This window comes from Tachyglossus aculeatus, chromosome 15 (assembly GCF_015852505.1).
Source record: "Tachyglossus aculeatus isolate mTacAcu1 chromosome 15, mTacAcu1.pri, whole genome shotgun sequence".
Classification (NCBI taxonomy): domain Eukaryota; kingdom Metazoa; phylum Chordata; class Mammalia; order Monotremata; family Tachyglossidae; genus Tachyglossus; species Tachyglossus aculeatus.
In genome coordinates, this window is record NC_052080.1 from 27,430,192 (window position 1) to 27,445,468 (window position 15,277).

The 15,277-nt window shown below is 55.9% G+C and overlaps 1 protein-coding gene across 1 annotated transcript in view; it reads left to right on the forward strand.

Annotated features, from left to right (window-relative positions):
- The window catches only part of NCOA6 (nuclear receptor coactivator 6), a 44,291-nt gene that overhangs the window by 24,865 nt on the left and 4,149 nt on the right, over positions 1-15,277 (forward strand). The window contains 4 exon segments of the mRNA XM_038757100.1: positions 1-1,309; positions 4,826-4,894; positions 7,284-7,320; positions 12,424-12,602. Coding sequence (XP_038613028.1) covers positions 1-1,309; positions 4,826-4,894; positions 7,284-7,320; positions 12,424-12,602 — 1,594 coding nt within the window.

A 15,277-nucleotide genomic window follows, 5' to 3' on the forward strand; every position in this document is an offset into this window, starting at 1 on the left:
CCCCCGGCGCAGGAGCCGCCTCCCGCTCAGGACCCTCCCGGCCCCGTCACCGGCTCCCACCCCGGCGAGCCCGGCGCCGGCCTCGGGCCCCAGGACCCGGGGGACAGGAGCGGGCCGGGCTCGCTGCCGGCCACGCAGAGGCCCGCCGGCAGCACGTCGATGGCCGCGCCCTTGCCGCCGAACCAGATAACCGTCTTCGTCACCTCCAACCCCATCGCCTCTCCGGCCGGCTCGTCAGCTCCCCTGCCCTCGCACCTGCAGCCCGCCCTGATGCCCGCGGTGGTCACGGTGCCCAGCGTGGGGAACAAGGTGGTGGTGTCGGAGGGCCAGTCCCCGGCGCAGATGGCCGGCCGGCCGCAGTTCATCACCCCGGTCTTCATCAACTCGTCCTCCCTGATTCAGGTCATGAAGGGGTCGCAGCCGAGCCCTCTCCCCGCAGCTCCGGTGGCCCCCAGCTCAGGCTTGGTGGCCCAGTCTGTGGCGGTCGTGGGCCCCCTGCACATCCCGCAGAGCATCAAGTTCTCCACGGCGCCCGCCGGGCCGCCGCCCGCCGGCCCGGCCCCAGGCACGTCGGCCGGCCGCCCCGTGGTCCTCAGCGCCTTGCCCGCGCCCCTCCCGCTCCCGGCCCCCGCCGGGCCGGCGGCCCCGGCCGCCCCACCCCCGGCCCCGGCCCCGGCCCCGACCCCGGCCCAGCCACCCAAAGACGCCGGGCCCGAGGAGGCCGGCGCCCCCGGGAGCGTTTCGGCAGAGCAGGGCGCTGGGGCCCAGGCCGGAGCCCCGGTCCCGCCCCTGGTCCCCACCGGTTCGGGGCCTCCCGGCCACCGGCGGAGCCCCGTCTCAGCGGGCAAGGGGAAGGGCAAAGTGGACAAGATCGGCCAGATCCTCCTGACCAAGGCGTGCAAGAAGGTCACGGGGTCCCTTGAGAAGGGAGAGGAGCCGGGCGCCACGGACGGAGACGCCGGGGGCCCGGGCCAGGAGGCCCCCGGCCCGGAGCAGCCGCTCTCGGAAGCGGACGGCCAAACCGGGCCGCCGCCCCCGGCGCTCTCTTTACCGAGGCTGAGCCCTCCCGGCCCCGGAAACCCGAGCGCCAGCCCTGCCGCGGCTGGCGGCGCCTCGCCGGCCCCGGGCCTACCGAGCGGCACGCCTCCTCCCGCTGCGCTCTCGTTGGCCCCCGCCCCCGCGGCTTCGGAGCCCACCCCCGCCCCCTCGAGCGCCAAAGGGCCCCACGGCGGCGTGACCTCCGAGCAGCTCGGGACCGGCCTAGCCGAGGACAAAGCGGGAGCCCACCTGGAGCTGCTTCAGAGCACGGGTGTGTATTCCGGGCTGAGTATTCTCTGGGGAGCGGCTGGGCTGGGGCCGCGGGTCGGCCGGCCTCTCCGCGGTCCCGGTCTCCAAGGGTGGACCCGGGGGCGGGGCGTGTCTTGCCGTGCTCCCGGGATTTTGCGGTGTGGCCGCCAGCCGGTAACACGCTCACAGTCTTCTGAATGCCCTACCGGTTTGCACTGGGTCGAATTAGTCAACCTCCTTGCTGAATTTCGCATTCAGGGCTTTCTCCCTCCCACCCCGAGCCGCACGGGAGGTTCCACGTAAAGAAGGCACGCTCCAGCGTTTGACGGCGGGATCCCCCAGATGCCCGACTTCAGCTTTGACCAAGAGACCCGAGTGAAATCCTCTCCTCCTCCATCCTCCCTTCTGGGAGATGGGGGTCCCCTCTGGGAAGACAGGGTCCCTCCTAGGTCCGGGTGAAGGGAGGCGTCGACCTCGGGTTGCCTTTCCGGCCGGGGCAGACAGAATCCACATGGGCTCCCTGTGTCGGAGGTGTCTGGTGAGCACACAGGTCCAGTTCTGATCCCGTATAAGTCAATTCACCAGTGAGTTTCAGCGGGCAGTCTGCGAGTGGCTTGGTGTGGTTTGTAAAAAGCGTGATTGCCCTTTGACCCTCGGCACGACGGTCTGTGGAACCGATGGTCCTTCCCGGGCCCCCGGGGCAGGCCGGGGCTCCGTGGCCCTCTGCCAACGCCAGGCCTCGGCTCCTTTGGTCGCTGGGTGAAACGAGGTTTGGACGAGTAACTCTTCCTCCGCTGCCACAGTAGACTCACGCCTGGCCGGAGGCTCCCGGCACCGCCCGTCCAACTCGCCTCTGCAGCTCTGGGCTGGGGGCGTCTAGTTTGCGGAGTTCTTTGGTTGGAGGGGAAACTGAGGCTTTGAGACCGGGCAGCCCTTTTCCGATACCGGGGCCCCTCAGGCTTTCTCCCCATTTAATGGATGGAGAAACTGAGGCCCACAGAGGCCAAGTGACTTACCCGAGGTCGGCTGGTCGGGCCCGAGGCTGGGCTGGAGCTAGAACGGGCCCGTCGGGTCGCCCCTCGGCGGCTTTACCCCCATTAGTCCGCATCGGGCCTGTCCCGTTCCGGGGGGCCGCCGCTCCTCGATTTAGGGGACCTGGTTCCAACCCGGGCCTTGCCGCCTCGGGGGTCTCTTCCAGGGGCCCGGCTGCCAGTGGGCAGCGGCTTCCGATCGGAGGCTCAGGCCTCACTAGAGGAAGGAACAGGCGATGGGGCTTTAAGGTTGAACGCAAGCCGTCAAGGCCCACGTGGGACAGGTCCCGCCCCGCGACCTTCCTCCCATCCTCCCGTCTTTCCTTCCTTTAGAGTCGAGGAAGTTCGGTTCCTTGAAAAATCCACAGTGGTGAAGGGCGTCCGAAGTGAAGAAGGGGAGACGGTAGCCTTTGAAATTCTCCAAATTCCGAGTTTCTATCACGGGGTGAAAAACTCTTCCTGCGCGTAGTTACCCCGCACTTCACACGCAGGGTGCGTTCCGAGAAATGGCAGTGTAAAGCGAACCGGTTTCTGGTTCCGGTCCAGCCCCCCCTGCAAAAAAGTTGCAAGTCTGAATTTGGGGTATCATCACGTGTCAAACCAGGGTCTGTGGCGGAGGAGGAAGTTGGGGGGCGGCGGGGGAGTCAAGAGAGTGAAGGGCTGAGATCGGGAAGCGGCGGGGTCCGTGGGATGGGAGGAGGGCCAAGGGAAGGCGATACAGGAAGCGGAGGGCCACAGCACTTAGGTCCATATCCAGAATTTATTTAAATGTCTGTCTTCCTGCCTCGGCTGTAAGCCCCTCATGGGCGAGGAACAGCTCTACCAACTCTCTTGTACAGGAGCAGCATGGTGTAATCATAATAATCATAATAATGGCATTTATTAAGCGCTTACTCTGTGCAAGGCACTGTTCTAAGCGCTGGGGAGGTTACAAGGAGATCAGGTTGTCCCACGGGGGGCTCACAGACTTCATCCCCATTTTACAGATGAGGGAACCGAGGCCCAGAGAAGTGAAGTGACTTGCCCAAAGTCCCACAGCTGACAGGTGGCGGAGCCGGGATTCGAACGCATGACCCCCGACTCCAAAGCCTGGGCTCTTTCCACTGAGCCACGCTGCTTCTCTACCCATCGATAGAGCATGGGTCTGGGAATCAGGAGGTCATGAGTTCTAATTCCGGCTCCACCACTTGTCTGCTGTGTGACCCTGTGCCAGCCACTTCACTTCTCAATGCCTCAGTTACCTCATCGGTAAATGGGGATTGAGACTGTGAGCCCCATGTGGGACAGGGACTGTGTCCAACCTGATTTGCTTGTGTCCATCCCAGCGCTTAGTACAGTGCCTGGCACATAGTAAGTGCTTAGCAGATAGCATTATTATTCTTCTTACTCTTCCAAGCGCTTAGTACAGTGCTCTTGCACACAGTAAGTGCTGAATAAGTGTCATTCATGGATTCCCTCCCCGAGGCCCATCAGGGACCGCCTTTCCCCTGACCAGACTGCCCCGCCCTGGGTCTTCCCCACCCTCGAGCCACCTCCCCACTGGGCTGTCCCCGACCCCGGAGACGTCTCCCCACCGAGCTGTCTTCCCGCCGGACTATCCTTCCGCCTGGTCTCACCTGCCCCTCGGTGGAAATGTTTAATGAGAAAGTTGGGGATGGAGTCAATCAATCAATCAATCATATTTATTGAGCGCAGAGCACTGTACTAAGTGCTTGGGAAGTACAAGTTGGCAACATACAGAGACAGTCCCTACCCAACAGCGGGCTCACAGTCTAAAAGGGGGAGACAGAGAACAAAACCAACCATACTAACAAAATAAAATAAATAGAATAGATATGTACAAGTAAAATAGAGTAATAAATATGTACAAACATACATACAGGTGCTGTGGGGAAGGGAAGGAGGTAAGATGGGGGGGATGGAGAGGGGGACGAGGGGGAGAGGAAAGAAGGGGCTCAGTCTGGGAAGGCCTCCTGGAGGAGGTGAGCTCTCAGCAGGGCCTTGAAGGGAGGAAGAGAGCGAGCTTGGCGGATGGGCAGAGGGAGAGTCCTTCTTGTGGCTGAGAAAACTTCTGCATTTTCTAGCATTTCCACACGAGACTGCGGGGTGGGAAAGAGTGGCCCTTCAGGACACCAGTTGCGGGTCGTGGGAGGGACCCCTGGGAGTGGGGCCCCGGGGCTGGAGCTCTTCCAAGCTCAGCTCAAACCCCCAAGGGGGCTCCGGCGCAACCAGGCCAGGATCCGGCAAGCGGAACCGCCGCCGGACTCGCTGTCCGACCGCAGAGAAGGGACGCGCGGACAGGGAGGCGGAGACCCCGGACCATTCGGCGATCCGTCCCAAGTCAGCCAGTAGGAAAGGTGCAACTAGAGCCCGGCTTCCCGGTCTTCTGGGTCCCCGTCTGCTCGGCCTCGCATGGGTGGGTGATGCAGAGGGAGTCAGACAGCTACACCATCTGTCTTGCTTTGAAAATTATTAAATCACTGTGTTTGTCCCATTTTTTGTTCCAGTGCCTTCCCAGAGCGTCCCTCTGAAGGAAAGTCCTGCCGTACCACTCCAAGGGGCTGCCCAGGGACCAGGTGAGGGCCTTGGTGGGCAGCATCTTCTCGGGCACACAGAGGGCAGGGTGCCAACAGTCCGCATGGGTGGGGCCGGCTCGGGGCCGATTCCGGATCCCGCGATTAGCGAGGTCTCGCTTTAAGGAGGTGAGTTGACTTCGGGACTGCACCTCTGTCCGCAGGAGGCTGGACCCCTGCTGGGAACAGTCATCTTCCCTTCCCGTCGGCCACCCGGCTTCCGCTAGGCCTTTGGAGACTGTTCAGTTAGGGCGCCGTGGTGTGGCTCCCTGCAGTTCCCCTGAATCCGAGGGCTGCCGAGCCGCACGGTAGGCTAAAGAGAAGCATCCTGGGTGTCACGTCACCTTAAACCTGGACATTTCTTTGGCTGTCTCCCAGAGCGGCTTAGAGACCCAAAAAATGTGCCAGGTGGGGCCCCGAGAGCCGGACACACCGTCTCCTAAAGTGACTCGACTCTAGCCGAACGCCCAGCCCATGTGGTCACAGACACATTCAATCCACCGAGGCCGCCGGCCTTTGGGCTTCTGGAGGACAGAGACCGGGGGCCTGTCCCCACAACCGTACCTCATCCACAAGCTCCGTCAAAGAAGCAGTAGTAGCAGCTCCTGAGCTTAATAATAATAAAAATTAATGATTAGGGTTCTCGTTAAGCGCTTACCGCGTGCCAAGCACTATTCTAAACACTAGGGTAGATACAAGTCCGTCAGATTGGACACAGGCCCTGTTCCATATGGGGCCCACAGTCTTAATCTCCATTTTTCAGCTGAGGCAACTGAGGCTCAGAGAAGCGAAGGGACTTACGCAAGGTCACACAGCAGACAAGTGGCGGAGCGGGAAGTAGAACCCAGGTGCTCCTGACTTCCAAGCCCGTGGTCTGTCCATTAGGCTACGCTGCTTCTCCTGTACCCACTGAGCACAATGCTGTGCACTAAGACATCATCATAGACATCATCATCACAGTCTTTTAGACTGTGAGCCCACTGTTGGGTAGGGACTGTCTCTATATGTTGCCAACTTGTACTTCCCAAGCGCTTAGTACAGTGCTCTGCACACAGTAAGCGCTCAATAAATACGATTGACGATGATAGACAATGCTGTTCCTTCCCTGCACCTGTTAGCAGGCAGCCGGCGGGACTCGGCCTGCTTGGACGACGGGGAACCGCTCCTAGGCTGAAGAGGGCTAAGTGCAGCAAAACACGCAATGCCCGCAGCATGTGTCCTCAGAACCACTGGGCATCGAGCCCACCTTGCAAGGAAGCATGTGATGGCTGGCCGCAGCGTGGGCCTCCGGACCACGGGGCTGTGGATCCCGTGTTGGCGTGTTCAGCTGCGCTCCCCATCCCGGGGGCCGAGCATCTCTGGCACTGCGCTCGTCTTGGTACAGGAAGGACCGTGGGAGAAAAGCAGTTTTGCCACTAGTGGATTTTTGTGGTGTTGGCAGGAGTAATAATGTGTATTAAGTACTGAGTGCCGGGACAACATGCACAGGGGGAAATTTGATACGGCTAACAATTTAAAAATAAAAATGGCAAGAGGGAACTGGCGACAGACCGACACGAAGATAACAGAAAGACGACAAAGCTGGGTGGGGTCCTCACGGCTCAGAATCCATGGACACAACCACAGCCACGGTGACCGCTCCACAGCCTTCCTGAGTTTTTGTGAAGGTGGTGTGTCGTGCGACAAGACCTGGGATATGGCGTCTCCGCAAGGAGCCCTCTCCACTTCCCAGTGGGAAGTGAGGAGGGGCTACTTCGGCATTCAACGCCGAAGACCAGAAGGTGCCATCCTGGTCTTCCCGAGGTGTGAATGAATGGGAAAGGCCAAAATTAAGGGCTTCCCAAACACTAGTGGTTATTGTGTGTAATCCGAAGTTGGACAGTTTGGAAAGCGTCCTGAGTAGTCTCCTAGGAGATAGGACGAGAGCGTCTACTTTCCTAAAGTAGTTCAGGGCAGGCAAAATCCGAGCTGGCCAATGGGAATTTTGTTGCATTCCGATCCCCAAAAGACTTATTTACGGTCGAGCTCAATGGGCATGTGTGAGAGAGCTCGAAGGGTGTGTGTGGGTGTATGTGTGTGCACACGCGTTTACACGTGTGTTGTGTGCCTGCGAGGTGGGTGGATTTCACAAGGACCCAGACTCAAATTGTCCCTGGCACCAGGTTCACCCTGCCAGCGGGGATGGGGTACGTGGGCCGGTGCTGCCGGGCAACCTGGAGGATCTGTCCATCATCAATCGTATTTATTGAGTGCTTACTGTGTGCAGAGCACTGTACTAAGCGCTTGGGAAGTACAAATTGGCAACATATAGAGACAGTCCCTGCCCAACAGTGGGCTCACAGTAGCGGGGGCTCCACCTAGAATGACCTGGTCCGTTTACTTTGTTTTTCAGAACTTGAAGCGGGCGCCACGGTGACGTCTGGCCCCAGGTGAGATCCCCTCAACCAGTTGGGATGGAGCCTTGGCCTCACACCCTGTCTCCCTTCCTCAGCCTCCAACTCGCTCCTCCCCTGCCCTCCTTTCCCCACTGGCCATTCCTCCGGGGGGGCCACCAGCCACCTCGGCCGGGAAGTGGATCACGTGTCCCGGCATTGACGCCCCGAAGGCATCGTGTCCCGGGCAGGGGGCCGCATCAGAAGCCGTGTCCCCGGCAGCCGGAGCGGCTCTTTGCGGGCGACGGTCCGCCACCCCTGCCTCGGCAGTTGGGAAGGGAGAGGCTGGCGCAGCTCACCGGAGCTGTGGGTTGTGTTTGGGAGGAGTTGATTCCCGGTTGCTGGAAAGCCTAAGTTCCTTGTGTCAGTGCAGTGTATGCAATCAGTGGTATTTGAGTGCTTACCGTGCACAGAGCCCTGTAATAATAATGATAATAATGGCATTTATTGAGCGCTTACTCTGTGCAAAGCACTGTTCTAAGCGCTGGGGAGGTTACAGAGTGATCAGGCTGTCCCACGGGGGGCTCACAGTCTTCATCCCCATTTTCCAGATGAGGTCACTGAGGCCCAGAGAAGTGAAGTGACTTGCCCAAAGTCACCCAGCTGACAAGCGGTGGAGCCGGGATTTGAACCCATGACCCCTGACTCCAAAGCCCGGGCTCTTTCCACTGAGCCACGCTGCTTCCCTGTGCATTATGACAGAGTTGGTAGGCATGTTCCGTGTCCACGAGGAGCCCACGGTGCAGAGGAGGAGACAGATGATCAAGTAGATTACGGAAAGGGGAGGAGCAGGGCGTGAGGACATGGACATAACTGCTGTGGGGCTGAAGAAATGGTGTCTATAAAGAGCTTAAAGGAGATAAATCCAAGTGCTTACGTAATGTGGAAGCAAAAAGGGAGTAGCGGAAATGGGGGCTGCGTTGGAGAAGGCTTCTTGGAGAAGCTATGATTTTAGGAGGGCTTGGAAGATGGGGAGTGTGATGGTCTGTCAGCTGTGAAGGGGGAAGGAGAAGCAGCGTGGCCTAGTGGACCTGGGAGTTAGAAGGACCTGGGTTCTAATTCCAGCTCCACCGCTCATCTGCTGTGTGACCTTGGGTAAGTCACTTCACTTATCTGTGCCTCAGTTCCTCATCATCAATCATACTTATTGAGCGCTTACTGTGTGCAGAGCACTGTACTGAGCGCTTGGGAAGTACAAATTGGCAACATATAGAGACAGTCCCTACCCAACAGTGAGCTCACAGTCTAAAAGGGGCTCATCTGCAAAACGGGGCTTAGGACTGTGAGCCTCATGTGGGACATGGACTGAATCCAACCTGATGAGCTTGTGTTTACCCCAGCGCTTAAAACAGTGCTTGACACGTAGCAGTCACTTAACAAATGGTGTCATTATTATTATTATTATTATTAATAAGGGGTTCCAGGTCGGATGGAGGGAGTGGGGCTGCAAGGTAGGTGAGATGGAAGTAGCATATATTCTTTTTATTTTATTTTGTTAGTATGTTTGGTTTTGTTCTCTGTCTCCCCCTTTTAGACTGTGAGCCCACTGTTGGGTAGGGACTGTCTCTATATGTTGCCAATTTGTACTTCCCAAGCGCTTAGTACAGTGCTCTGCACATAGTAAGCGCTCAATAAATACGATTGATGATGATGATGATGATGAAGTAGCAAGGGAGTACGATGACCTTGTTTCCAGCCTGTCCACCCTGTCCCTGGAACTGTATGGGGGCCTGCTGACGGGTAGAGAGGGGAGCAGCAGCCGTGCGCCAACACTGCGTTTGTGCCCGTTCCTTTGGTTCAGGTGGTGCTGGGGCTGAAGGACAAATGGAAAGTGGCTAATGGCGCGGGAAAAGTGTGGGTCTCTCTGCCCCTTGCAGCGGCCCGGCCCCGGACCCGAGTCCCGAGCGCGGCTCCGGCCGTCATCAGCCTTGGGGGCTGCGGGAGCTGCACAATAATAATAATAATCATAGTAATAATGGTGGTATTTGTTAAGCGCTTGCAATGGGCAAAGCACTGTTCTAAGCGCTGGGGAGGTTACAAGGTGATCAGGTTGTCCCACGGGGGGCTCACAGTTTTAATCCCCATTTTCCAGATGAGGGAACTTAGGCCCAGGGAAGTGAAGTGACTTGCCCCCACCTCCCCTTCTAGTTATTGCCCCATATCCCTCCTACCATTCCTTTCGCCCCATCTTACCTCCTTCCCTTCCCCACAGCACCTGTATATACGTATATATGTTTGTACGTATTTATTACTCTATTTATTTATTTTACTCGCACATATCTATTCTATTTATTTTATTTTGTTAGTATGTTTGGTTTTGTTCTCTGTCTCCCCCTTTTAGACTCTGAGCCCACTGTTGGGTAGGGACTGTCTCTATATGTTGCCAACTTGTACTTCCCAAGTGCTTAGTACAGTGCTCTGCACACAGTAAGCGCTCAATAAATATGATTGATTGATTGATTGCCCAAAGTCACACAGCTGACAGTTGGAGTTGCCCAAGTCTGGAGTTGCGTTCTGCCGGCCTGCAAGAGGGCACGTGGGAGCCCGGGGCACTGCTTGCTTCTCCAGTAACAGTATTAATAATATTTGTTAAGTGCTTACCACGTGCCAAGCACTGTACTAAGCGCTGGGGTGGATACAAGCAAATCAGGTTGGACCCAGTCCCTATCCCATGAGGGGCTCCCAGTCTTAATCCCCATTTTATATTTATTTATATTTTAATATTTATTTAATTTATTTATTTATTTATTTTACTATTTATTTATTCATTTTACTTGTGCATATCTATTCTATTTATTTTATTTTGTTAGTATGTTTGGTTTTGTTCTCTGTCTCCCCCTTCTAGACTGTGAGCCCACTGTCGGGTAGGGACCGTCTCTATATGTTGCCAACTTGTCCTTCCCAAGCGCTCAGTCCAGTGCTCTGCACACAGTAAGTGCTCAGTAAATACAATTGATTGATTGATTGATTTTCCAGATGAGGTCACTGAGGCCCAGAGAAGTGAAGTAAGTTTGTTCGTTGGTTCCATCGTATTTATTGAGCGCTTACTGTGCGCAGAGCACTGCACTAAGTGCTTGGGAAGTACAAGTTGGCAGCATCTAGAGACGGTCCCTACTCAACAGCGGGCTCACAGTCTAGAAGGGGGAGACAGACAACAAAACAAAACATATTAACAAAATAAAGTAAATAGAATAAATATGTACAAGTAAAATGAATAAATAGAGTAATAAATATATACAATATACAATATATTTTACTTGTACATATCTATTCTACTTATTTTATTTTGTTAGTATGTTTGGTTTTGTTCTCTGTCTCCCCCTTTTAGACTGTGAGCCCACTGTTGGGTAGGGACTGTCTCTATATGTTGCCAATTTGTACTTCCCAAGCGCTTAGTACAGTGCTCTGCACATAGTAAGCGCTCAATAAATACGATTGATGATGATGATGATATATTTTACTTGTACATATCTATTCTATTTATTTTATTTTGTTAGTATGTTTGGTTTTGTTCTCTGTCTCCCCCTTTTAGACTGTGAGCCCACCGTTGGGTAGGGACCGTCTCTATACGTTGCCAATTTGTACTTCCCAAGCGCTTAGTCCAGTGCTCTGCACACAGTAAGCGCTCAATAAATACGATTGATGATGATGATGCAGACATTGCCTAAGGCCATACAGCAGACAAGTGGCGGAGCCGGGATTAGAACCCATGACCCGACTCCCAGGCTGATGCTGTAGTTACTACATCGTGGGCTGCCTGGGGCCCCGGGTGCACCCTCGCCTTTTGGAGTGTGAGTGAGGGGATCTGGCCACGGACCCGCTGCTCACTGGGCCGGGCCCACTAGGCGCCCTGAAGGGGATCCGAATTGTTCCCGAATCCCGGAGCGAGGTCAACGGAGTGTCCTCGGCCAAGGGCCCCTTCCTTGGGAGAGACCCCCCCCGCCCCGAGGTCCCTGCCTCTGCGGGTGAGCGTGCTGCCCTGTCTGCACCAGCCCCGGTTTCTCCATCATTCAATCGTATTTATTGAGCACTTACCGGGTGCAGAGCACTGTACTAAGCGCTTGGGAAGGCCCAAGTCGGCGACATCTAGAGACGGTACCCACCCAACAGCGGGCTCGCAGTCTAGACAGACAACAAAACAAAACACGTGGATAGGTGTCAAGGTCATCGGGATCAATAGAATTAAAGCTAAATGCCCATCATTAACAAAATAAATAGAATAGTAAATATGTACGGTGTGTAAATACAGTCGCTCGAGGAACGGGAACGTATCCCATGTACGTTTCAGAGTGGCGATAAGCCCGGAGACGGACTGTCTCTCTATGTTGCCAACTTGGACTTTCCAAGCTCTTAGTACAGTGCTCTGCACACAGCGCTCAATAAATACTATTGATGATGACGATGTAACGGTGAGAAGCAGTGTAGCTCAGTGGAAAGAGCCCGGGCTTTGGAGTCAGAGGTCATGGGTTCAAATCCCAGCTCTGCCAATTGTCAGCCGTTGGACTTTTAGGCAAGTCACTTCACTTCTCTGTGCCTCCGTTCCCTCATCTGTAAAACGGGGATGAAGACTCTGAGCCCCCCGAGGGACGTCCTAACCACCCTGTAACCTCCCCAGCGCTTAGAACAGTGCTTTGCACATAGTAAGCACTTAATAAATGCCATCGTTATTATTATTCTCCCCGCACAGCCAGGCCAGTCGAGGCTGGGCCCAGAGTCCCCACCCACTGGACTTCTGCCCAGGTTCCTCCTTCGGCGTGGCTCCGGTCCCTGGCCCATCTCCATCCCCCCCCCCATCTTACCTCCTTCCCTTCCCCACAGCACCTGTATATATGTATATATGTTTGTACATATTTATTACTCTATTTATTTATTTTACTTGTACATATCTATTTTGTTAGTATGTTTGGTTTTGTTCTCTTTCTCCCCCTTTTAGACTGTGAGCCCACTGTTGGGTAGGGACTGTCTCTATATGTTGCCAAATTGTACTTCCCAAGCGCTTAGTACAGTGCTCTGCACGCAGTAAGCGCTCAACAAATACGATTGATGATGGCCCCCGGCCTCTGGCTCCTCCGCGTGACTGGGGTGTCCCTCTGCCTGCAGCGAGCCCAGGGAGGCCGGAGACAAGAGCAAAACTCCGAGCAGAAGGAACTCCAGGACGGAGGAGCCCGCGGCCAACCCGACTCCAACCCTGACTCCGACCCCGACCCCGCAGGACGGCGCCGACGGTGGCCAGCGCAAGCGATCCTCCCGGCCCGCCTCTGCCTCCAGCGCCGCCAAAGGTGGGTCCCCGCCGGGACGGTCCCAGGGGGTGCTCCCGTGGGGGGCCCCGGCCTAGGAAGCTGCCGGCGGAGGGAGGGGAGAAGAGAGGAGAGGACGCTCCGCCTTGAGCGGGACGGGAGGCTGCCAACCTCCGGAAAAGGGGTTGCCCCGTCAGTTGGGTTGCGGGAGGCTGCCTGGCGCGGGAGAGAAGGGGGCTTCCGGCCGTGGGGGCGAGGAGGCTGCTGGACTTGAGAAGGGGGACTCCCTGCGACGGGAGGAAGCCTCTCGAGGGTCATTCATTCATTCATTCAATCAATCAATCATATTTATTGAGCGCTTAGTATGTGCAGAGCACTCTACTAAGCGCTTGGGAAGTACAAATTGGCAACATATAGAGACAGTCCCTACCCAACATTGGGCTCACTCATTCATTCAGTCGTATTTAGCATCATCATCAATCGCATTTATTGAGCGCTTCCTGTGTGCAGAGGCACTGTGCCGAGCGCTCGGGAAGTCCAAGTTGGCAACATATAGAGACGGTCCCTACCCACTAGTGGGCTCGCAGTCTAGAAGAAGCAGCATGACGTAATGGATAGATCACGGGTCTTGGGAGTCAGACGGCCATGGGTTCCAACCCTTCTTCCTCCACTTGTCTGCTAGGTGACCTTGAGCGAGTCACTTCACCTCCCTGTGGCTCCGTTACCTCATCTGTGAAATGGGGACTGAGACTGGAAGCCTAACGTGGGCAGGGACTGTGTCCAACTCAACTTGCTTGTATCCACCCCAGCACTTAGTACAGTGCCCAGCACATAGTAAGCATTTAAACAAATACCATAATTAGTTTTAGTAGTAGTGTTACCCTTAGAAGTTCTGCTCAGTGACCCAGATTTCAGTGCCCAATCGGCTAGGTGGAGGTAATTCAACCCTATTTCCTTTCTGCTTCATTTTAAGCCGTCCCTTCAAACTCCGCCGAGGTCTTTGATGGTTAAGAAAAAAAATATACCAGCTGTTCTAAACAAAGTGGGCATTTAATGGATCAACTCCAGGGAGCCGATCCAAAGGCTGACCAAATTTAAGCCTCGCCTCAGTCGCAGAACCTCTTCAATTAGCAGACCCATTTGCAAATGAAACATCAGGATATGACACAGGAGCTGTGTCCAGGGTCCAGGAAGGCCCCCACATTGGCACCAGGTGGGTTTGGCCCAAGGCTGTGTGTTATCTCCTGACCTGCGGTCAGCTGGTTTGCTAAGGCGAAGGGCTGCTCGGTACCGCCGTAGCCCCCGCGTACACGGGGACGCCCCTTCCTCGCCAGGAGCCGCCCAAAGGGACTCAGGGAGGGATCGGTTGCCGGGATAGCCTGTGCGACCCCGCTACAATAAGAACCATTCCTTCGCCCACAGGGGCACAGCGTCCCCGACGCCCCACTCTCTCCAGACCATGCCACCGCCCCACCACCGATGTTGGTGAGGGCTCGGGACCCGCTTTAGTGACCGAGTGCGGCCCTGAGCGGCAGCAGGACGGTAACAAGCGTTCTTGGCTCCTCCGGCAGAGGCCATTGTGTGGGGAGGCAGGGTCCTGGATCATAAGGACCCTTTTGGACTGTGAGCCCACTGTTGGGTAGGGACTGTCTCTATATGTTGCCAATTTGTACTTCCCAAGCGCTTAGTACAGTGCTCTGCACACAGTAAGCGCTCAATAAATACGATTGATGATGACGATGATGATGATAAGGAGAAACTATGTATGGTTGCAGCAAGGCCCTCGCCCCTCCATCCTCTCTGTCCAGCTGGCGCTTCATTGCCGTCAACGCCTGGCAGCTTGGCAAACGCCAGGGCCTGATTTTTGCCCACGAAATTGAGACACGCCTAAAGTGGGTTGGGGTCCAGTGGGCCTCGGTGGCGCCCTGAGAGTCAGTTATATTTATGGAGTGCTTACTGTGTGCAGAGCACTGTACTGAGCTCTTGAGAGAGTACAATATAACAACCATATTCCCTTCCTGCCTTGAGCTTGCAGTTCAAAGGGGTAGGCAGACATTAATAGAAATAAATTAGAGGTATGTGCATAAGTGTTGTGGAACTGGGCACAACTGGTAAGTTGTGATGCCACTGATGGATTGTGCACAATCCTGGCCCTCCTCGCACAACTGGGCGGGGGGATAATAGTAATAACAATAATAATAATTATTGTATTTGTTAAGTGTTTGCTGTGTACCAAGCACTGGGGTAGACACAAGGTAATCAGGTTGTCCCAAGAATACAGGGAGCAAGTCAGGGCGATGCAGAAGGGAGTTGAAGAAAGGGCAAAGAGGGCTTAGTCAGGGAAGACCTCTTGGAGGAGATGTGCCTTTGGTAAGACTTTGAAACGGGGGAGAGTAATTGTGTGTCAGACGTGAGGAGGGAGAGCGTTCCAGACCAGAGGCAGGACGAGGGCGAGGGGTCGGTAGCGAGACAGGCGAGATGGAGAGCCCGTTCCGAGTGGCTCAGACACTCCGCTCGTGTCCATCGCTGACCCGGCTGCGTGGGGGCCCAGGAGCGTGTGGTTCCGTGCCCGGGGTGGATGGGCGGATGGGAGGGAAGGGGAGGAACACGGGCCACCAGGCCGCAGGATCTGCCCCTCTAGACTCACCCGGGACGGCAGTGTGGCAAGCCTGCCCTCACCAGCACGGGGGCCGGGGGCCCTGGGGCCAAGATGCACC